Source organism: Equus asinus, chromosome 26 (assembly GCF_041296235.1).
Source record: "Equus asinus isolate D_3611 breed Donkey chromosome 26, EquAss-T2T_v2, whole genome shotgun sequence".
NCBI classification, from domain to species: domain Eukaryota; kingdom Metazoa; phylum Chordata; class Mammalia; order Perissodactyla; family Equidae; genus Equus; species Equus asinus.
The window spans coordinates 37,317,144-37,325,911 of NC_091815.1; the positions used below are offsets into that span (position 1 = coordinate 37,317,144).

At 42.7% G+C, this 8,768-nt stretch overlaps 1 protein-coding gene across 1 annotated transcript; it reads left to right on the forward strand.

The window, feature by feature from the left end:
* Positions 1 to 839: 839 nt before the first annotated feature.
* Positions 840 to 8,215, forward strand: DPRX (divergent-paired related homeobox). Its single transcript, XM_014827924.3, has 3 exons — positions 840 to 867; positions 6,905 to 7,059; positions 7,823 to 8,215. The coding sequence occupies exons 1-3, from the start codon at positions 840 to 842 to the stop codon at positions 8,213 to 8,215; spliced, it is 576 nt and encodes a 191-aa protein (XP_014683410.2).
* The last annotated feature ends 553 nt before the right edge of the window (positions 8,216 to 8,768 follow it).

Consider the following 8,768-nt stretch of genomic DNA (forward strand, 5'->3'; position numbering starts at 1 on the left):
CAGAAACTCTGGGGGCTGCTCCCAGCAATCTGTGTTCCAATAAGGTCAGGTGACCCTGCCGCACCCTACCCTTTGAGGGGCCCTGAGGCACAGCAGTCCTCCTCAGTCCTTAATGCTGCCCTTGAACCACCCGGGGGTCTCGTTAAAATGCAGATTCGGACTCAGCCCCTCTGGGGTGAGCCAAGACTTTGCATTTTTTCCCCAACTGTATTGAGATATGATTGACATATAACACTGTGAAGGTTAAGGTGTACAGAGTGTTAATCTGATACAGTTATATATTGCAAGATGATTGCCGCCATAGCATACGTGTCGATTTGACGAATACATGTATTGCAAAATCCTCGCCATCATCCCATTGGCTAACACTTCCATCCAGTCATGTAACTATCATTTCTTTTTTGTGATGAGAATATTTAAGACCTACTCTCTTAGCAACATTCAAGTATATAATACAGTATTATTAGCTCTAATCACCATGTTTTACAGTAAATCCCAGAGAACTTGTTAATCTTTTCACTGCAAGTTTATCAGCTTTGACCAATATACAGAGATTCTGCATTTTAACAAGCTCCCAGGTGATGCTGATGCACCTGGCTTGTGGACTTCACTTTGAATAGCAAAGTGAGTCTATACTCAACAAATATCAGATAAACGGCAGAAATGGGAGCGATCCGGGGCCTCTGGATGATCCAGGGATCAGATTAGTGGTTGGGGAAGAAGGAGGTGGAGGGGGCGGGACAGGGGTGTGGCAGTCTAGGGACGTATTTAAGTCCCAATTGCACTTTTGTGAGTTCTTGTCACTGGACCAGAGCATAGGAACACATCCAGGTTACACGATGTCTGACCCAGGGGATCTTCCTAAAGGTAAGCTGGCGTGAGAACTGAAGGAGAGATATGTGCAGAAGTTGAGAGCAGCTGACAGGGTGGTGGAGACTGCTTGGAAGCTGTCATCTGAGGGCAAACCCCATCAGAGGGAAACCAAAGTCTGTCTTTGAATTCCAACTCTCCCCCTTGTTAACTGTGTTATAATTCCTCTAATCATTGGGAAATGGGAACTCTGATCTCCATTAGGTTGATTAAGTTGTCGAATTTAGGCTTAACCAAGAAATCTGGAAAGCTCGTCATTTTATTGAGCATTTATTGGATTCCAGGGCTTGTGCTAAATCACTTTCAGGCATGATCTCATTCAACCATTAAAATCTTTTAAGGAGGTTATGGTTAGAGAAGTCTCCAGTTCACAGATAACGTTGTTGTCGATCGAGGCTTAGAGAGATGAAATGCTCGGTCCGGGTTCACTTAGTAGGTAAGCAGGCACACTAGGACTCTGTCGTTAACATTGGAACCAAGGTCAGTAAACTCGTACACTGTTAAGGATGTGTTGGTCACTGGTTCTCCAGAGACGGAGCATAGCACAGCCTCAAACGCATCCCTTAATCACCCTATGCCTCAGTTTCCCCATATGTACCGACCACATGGGGAATAATAAGAACTGAGTCAGCTCATATTGCATTACCTGTTACCTAACAGCTCTATCACACCACATAATTACCATTTCTTTTTTTGTAGTGAGGACTTTTAAGATCTAGTCATTTAGCAGTTTTGAAGTTTATACTACAGTATTGTTGACTATAATTACCATGGTGGAAATTACATCTTCAGGACTTAGTTATCTGCTAGTTGCAAGTTTGTACCTTAAACATCATCTCCCCAATTCCCCCACACCCCAGCCCCTGATTTCCTTCTTTGTCCTGGCTGAGTAATATTCCACTGTATATTATCCATGCCACATCTTCTTTATCGATGGACACTCAGGCTGTTCCCATGACTTGGCTATTGTGAATAATGCTGCTATGAACACGCGGATGCAGACATCTCTTTAACATAGTGTTTTTGTTTCCTTCGGATATATTCCCAGAAGTGGAATTTCCGGATCATATGGTAGTTCTTTTTTGAATTTTTTGAGGAACCTCCCACCTTCTTCCTTAGTGATTCACAAGTTCCATAGTTTCGTTCACAACACCATGGCTAAGATAGCCTTGTTACTTAAATGCATTACAAATATCTTCTCCCATTTTTCTTCCACTCCCTTAAGGAATCTTTGAATAGCATGTCTTAATTATAATATAGTCAAATGTATCCATCTTTTGTCTTCAATGGTTTGCTCATTTAGTGTCTAATTTCAAAATCCTTCCCTACTCAGAGGTCATAAAAATATTCTCCAAAAACTATTCTCTAACAGTTTTAAGCTGTGCCCTTCTCATTCCAGTCTCTGAGGTCTTGTACTCTTGGTTGACAATTTGTAGATATCTTGGAGTTTCTGGTTGCTTTTGTGAATGTCTTTTTTTTTTCCAATTTTATTTCTAGTTGAATGTGGCTGGTAGAGAGAAATGTGACAGATCTTTAACTAACAAAGTTGCTTAGCCCTTTTAATGGTTCTAATAACCCACCTATTGATCGCTGATGATTCTGTTGGCTTTTCCGTTAAATAATCCTGTTAGCCGCAAAGAATTAGTTTTATCTCTTCCTTTCTGATCTTACACGTGTTTTCCTTTCCTTATGGCAGTACTCGGTACCTTGTCACCATGCTTGCAAATGTCCTTTCCAGGTTCCTGATTCTGAAGGAAGTACACGTAATCTTTTTCCATTAAGGATAAGCCCTGGATGGATTTGATATGTAACTTTCACAAAGTAAGGCAAGATGCTTTACTCCCTAATTTGCTAAGATTTTCCTTTTCAGTTTTTTAAAACATCAACTTTGTTGATGTGTAACTTATTTACAACAAAGTCTCCTCATTTTAAGTGTACAGTTCTGTATCTTTCCACAAATGCACATGCCCACGAACCACCACCCAAGAAAACAGAACATTTCCATCACCCTAAAAAGTTCTTTCATGTCCCATTGGGGTCATCATCATCTCCACCCCCACCCCAACCCACAACACACCACCACCACCACCACTAGCCCCAGGCTCCATCTGCTGCGCTTTCTCAGCCCACAGATTATGTTTGCCTGCATACAGTACTGCATATCAATCAGTACTTGCAGTATATGCTCTTTAGTGTCCAGCTTCTCTTGCTCAGCATAAGGTTTTTGGGATGCACTTGTGTTGTATGGATCAGAATTTTATTCTTTTAATAGATGAGTGTTATTCCATTGTATGATTACAACACAATTTGGCTATCCATTACTTGCTGATGAATATTGAGGGTTTTCCCCCAATTTTTGCCTATTATGAATAAAACTGTTATGAACATTCACAAACAAGCCTTCATGTGGACATGTTTTCATATCTCTTAGGTACATATCTAGGAGTAGAATTGTTAGGTCATATGATAAATATATGTTCCACATCATAAGAAACTACCAAATGGTTTTCCAAAGTATCTGAAACATTTTGCCGTTTCACCAGCAATCTGAGAGTTCCAGTTGCACCACATCCTCACCAGCACTTAGTATTGTCAGTCTTTTTAATTTTAACCACTCTAATGAGTGAGTTATTGTTGTTGTAATTTTAATTTCTCCAAAGACCAATGATGTTGAGAATCTTTTTGTGAGTGTATTGGCCTTTCCTTTATCTCTCTGTGAATTATCTGTTTACATTTCTTGACCATTTTATTTATCAGCTTGTCTTTTTGAGTTGTAAGGGTTATTTGTATATTCTGGATACAGATTTATCTGATATGTGTCATGAATATTTTCTCCCAGGATGTGGCTGCTTCCTTGTTTTCTTAATGCTGTCTTTCAAAGAGCAATAGTTTTCTTTTTTTTAAACATTGGCACCTGAGCTAACAACTGTTGCCAATCTTCTTTTTTTTTTCCCCCTTCTTCTTCTTCTCCCAAAGCCCCCCAGTACGTAGTTGTATATTCTAGCTGTGAGTGCCTCTGGTTGTGCTGTGTAGGACTCTGCCTCAGCATGACCTGATGAGCTGTGCCATGTCCACGCCCAGGATCCAACCCAGCGAAACCCTGGGCCAATGAAGCGGAGCGCATGAACTTAAACACTCGGCCATGGGGCCAGCCTCCAATAGTTTTAATTTTGATAAACCCTAATTCATCAGTTTTTACCTTTATAGTTGGTGATTTTTTAATCTTTGCCTAATCCAAGGTCTCAAAGATGTTCTTTTGTGTTTGCTTCTAGAAGTTTCATAGAGTTAGGCGTTATATTTATGTCTTTAATCTATTTCTAGTTCATTTTTGCATGTGGCATAAGAGTTGAGGTCTATTTTTTTTTCCATGTGGAGATCCAGCTGATCACACACCCTTTGATTTCTTGTCTGTCTCATGGTTTTTTTTAGAAATGTGTTGTTTAATTTCCAGATATTGGGGGAGCGATGTTTCAGATTTTTGTTCTCTGTGTCCATTTTAACTCCATTGTGTTCAGAGAACATATTTTGTATAATTTAAATCATTTTAAATCTTTTGAGACTTGGTTTACAGCCCAGCATGTGCTCTATCCTGATGAATGTTCCATATGCCCTGGAAAAGGTGTCATTTCTGCCATTGTAGGGCGTAGTGTCCTATATATATAGTCAAGTTGGCTCATTTGATTTTCATAAAGATTTCATAAGATTTCCCTTATCTCAGGAATCACAGCCTTGTATCTGATATCCAATATTTGAAAACAGCTTTATATATTTTGTCCAATCTTCTAAGTGTGTACCATAGTGAGATATATCCAGCATGGCTGACTCTAACACAGCCAGAAGCTGAACTCCACTATGCATTTAACAGCTTTTTTGAGATAAGGTTGACATGTCCCTGAAGTTTCTTCATATCCCTTTGTTCTACCAAATCATGAGTATTGATATACATATATCAAAATTTATCAGATCTCACACTTTAAATATGCACAGTTTATTATATGTCAAGTCTATCTCAATAAAACTGTTTAAAAACACATAGTGGGATTGAGTTCAGGGTCTCTCATGAGGTGGCAGTTCACCTGTCAGCAAGGAATACAGTCATCTAAGGCTTGACTGAGGCTGGAGGATCCAGTTCCAAGATGGCTCGTCACAAGGTGGTTGGCCAGAGGCCTCAGCCCCTCCCTGACTTTTGTTTGGAGACCTCAGATGCTTGCCCAAAGGGTCTTGCCAGAGGGATGTTCAACATGGCTTCCCCGAGAGTAAGCGATCCAAGACAGAAGTGATCTAACCTCAGAAGTGACATCCCATCATTTTTGCTGTACTCTCTTGGTCACACACACCAACCTGGGTACTATGTTGGATGGAACAAGGGTGTTAATACCAGGAGGTAAGGCTCATGGGATGCCATCTTGAAAGCACCATATGCCTTAGAGAACGACACAGTCAGATGTACTCTGTGTGTGGGTATGAGAGAGAGAGAGATTGAGATTCAGTGCTATTCCCTGAAGACTCACAATATGTCAAGTCCTGTCTTCCACAGACAGGACCTAACTGAACCCTCAGTAACCCAGTGACAGAGTCTTAAATCATCACCAACTACACATGAGACTTCTGAACTCTAAAGAAGCAAATGCATGTACTAAAGCTCACTTGCTGGGGCCGGCGCAGTGGCATAGTGGTTAAGTTCGTGCACTCTGCTTCAGTGGCCGGGGGTTCATGCGTTTGGATCCCAGGCACGGATGGACACACTGCTCATGAAACCATGCTGTGGCAGCATCCCATATACAAAGTAGAGGAAGACTGGCACAGATGTTAGCTCAGGGCCAATCTTCCTCACCAAAATAAAAGGTCATTTGCCAAGCTGGGACTCAAAGTCCATACTTGGAGCCTCTCTGTCTTCTATTACTCACCTCAAATCTATTGTCTCACAGAAATATTACTCCAGACTCTGGAGACCCAGTGACCTCTGCAGTCATCTATTCTAATAACCCTTTTGAGCTGGGGGAACCCAGAAGTGCATGACCTGCCCGCCCCCCACAACAGTGACTAATTTCTTAATACCTGTCCCACTCACTGTCTCTACTCCAACCACAGTCACCTCTTTATTGTTCTTCAGGGATTGTGTACTCATTCCTTCTGTCTGAAATTCCCTTCCTGCAAATACGTACATGGCTCACTCCCTCAGCCCCTCCGGACAGACCTTTACTCATGGGTCATTAAAACGAAAACCCTCTGCTCAAATTCCCTACCCCCCTTCCCTAATTCTTTTCTCTACAGAGGACCTAGCACTATAAGGTAGTATATATTTTAGTACTTTTACTTTGTGTATATGTGTGTCTCCACTAAAATGTGATATCCATGAGAGCAGTGTTTTTATTAGACTATTTTTAGAGCAGTTTGAGTTTCATAGCAAATTGAGAAGAAGGTACAGAGATTTCCCTTTTATCCCCCTGCCCACCACACATGCACAGCCCCCCCCCATTATCCACATCCCCCACCAGTGTGGTACATCTGTTGCCACTGATGAGCCGACATCGACACATCACTCCCACCCACAGCCCGTAGTTGACATCAGGGTTCACTCTGGTGTTGTACCCTCGTATGGGCTTGGGAGAGCGGTGACTCTATTTTAATGTTTATTTCATTGCTGTATCCTTCAAAGAATACCAGTGCTCAATAAAAGTTGAATGAATGATGAGGATAAAATCATGTCCATCTCACACTGAATGGAGTTGCCTATTTTCCACACAAAGAAAATAGAACCCAATTGTTGACACACAAGGAATCCATGTTTAAATAACAAAGGACCAAAAAACCAAGGGGACATCAACAACCCTTTCCTATGGTGGGGATATGGAATAGCGACCATGGCAAAAGGAGGCTTAGGAAAGCTAGCAGAAAAGTCACACACAGCTCTCTGGGAATCTCAGTCACTTGACGGCCACGCCTGATCTCCGTGGAGAGGGAGGGGACGTGCAGGGTTTTGAGAATGGAATTGTCTAAGCATCTCATGTGTGATTTCTCTCGTTCTTCCCAGGAAAGCACCAGAAGTATCCACAAAGGAAAAGAACCATATTCACTCAGAAACAACTGGCGGATTTGCGGCTCCTGTTCAATGAGAACCCATACCCGACCTCCAGCCTTCAGAGAGAAATGGCCTCAAAAATGGAGATACATCCAACAGTCGTGAAGGTCAGCAGTAATGCCCCGTCTCGCCAAGCCACCTCCGTGGAACGCCCTGAACTCAGAAACTTCCCGAAGCTTGCTCCCACCCCGATCCCCAAGGCTCCAAGACCCAGACTCCTCTCCATACCCTGTAACCCTCCCTCCCAACCCTAGCCCAAGGATCCGCAAGATTTTTCTGCAAAGGACTAAACAGTAAATATTCTAGGCTTTGTGGATCCACACTGTCTCTGCCGCAGCTATTCATGTCTGCTGTGATGGTGTGGAAGCAGCTGCAGACAGAATGTCGACCAACAGCTGTGCCTGCATTCCCATCAAACTTTATGGACACACATTTGAAGTTCATGTAATTTTCACGTGTCACAAACACACGTGTCACGTGTGTTGGGGGTCTTTTCCCAACCATTTTAAAATGTAAAACCTATTCTTAGCTCATGGGCCGTACAAAAAGAGGTGGTGGGTCAGATTTGGCCCAGGAGCGCTAGTGTGCTGACGTCAGCCTTAGAGCACCCCCGAGGGTGACCCCTCTGCTCTCCTCTCTCCCGTTTGCTGGGGTGTTCTGATCCCCGCCTCACTTTCTGCCCCAACATCCTATCATTTCTGCCCCTCCCCGGGCGTAGGTTGGGAGGGGTTCCACAAATAGGATATAAGTGGCAGAGGTGTGGACCAGCTGTTCCCACCTAGAAGAACCCACATTATTGGGTAAAATGAAAACTCTTCCAGAATCTCACCCGATTCATCAACCCATTGCTCCTCTCTCTCTTCTCCTCAGGTTTGGTTCAAGAACCACAGAGCAAAACTCAAGAGAGCCAAATACAAGCCTATTCAGCAAAAACAACAAGAGGCTCAACAGCAGCAATTAGCTGAGGCAGGAGGCAAGGCCAGCTCTTCCAAGACAGGAGCAGATACACCTCCCAGATCCCCTCGCGGGGCCCTCCCCGCATCCCTGGTTTATACAGAGCATCCAGTGCCTGCCTTTCAGCTCCGCCTGTGCCCCAATTTTAATGCTCACACAGACCACTTTGTTGGCCACAAAATAGTTCATTTCGGCTGCTGCCGAGACCCTAACATATACTGCCTCTCTCCCACTCTGGAATCCCAAGTTCTTTCCACGAGCATCAGCGCTAATTCCTTCTGCTCTTCACCACCAAGATCTTGTCAGTGAGAGGACCCAGACACAAAAAGTCACGTGGTGGAATGATTTGTAATGATTCCCACACACGAGAATGCTTTTCAGCCATAGAAAGGAAGGAACACAAGATATACACAACATGGATGCGTTTCAACATTGTGTTGAATGAAAGAAAAAAAGACACGAAAGACAAAATACTATATAATTCCATTTATATGCATTCCTGGAGCGGGAAATACCACAGCGCCAAAAAACAGATTAGCGGCTGCCCATGTGGTAGATCTAAGAGACCAGTATGGGCAGTATCTTTTTTCTTTTTCCTGCTTCTTTGTTATGATTTTATTTTTTTTCTCCAGTATCATTCAGGTTTAGTCACTGTCAGTAAGTGGAGCTTTGGCTTATTTTTTTCTACTTTCTATTTTTCAGTCACCTTCCCAGCCATCTCTTTATAACCTTGACCACTCAAATATTTCCAGCTCCCAAATTTTTTTGTTAATCTTTTTTTTTTTTTTTTAAGATTGGTACCTGAGCTAACATCTGTTGCCAATCTTCCTTTTCCTTTTTTTCTTTTCTTCTTCTTCTCCCC

Excerpts from the sequence above, each read along its gene's own strand:
- DPRX (XM_014827924.3), top strand. The coding sequence starts at position 840 with ATGTCTGACCCAGGGGATCTTCCTAAAG. Across the intron at positions 868-6,904 it reads CCCAGGGGATCTTCCTAAAG|GAAAGCACCAGAAGTATCCA; the intron begins GTAAGCTGGCGT and ends CGTTCTTCCCAG. Across the intron at positions 7,060-7,822 it reads TACATCCAACAGTCGTGAAG|GTTTGGTTCAAGAACCACAG; the intron begins GTCAGCAGTAAT and ends TCTTCTCCTCAG.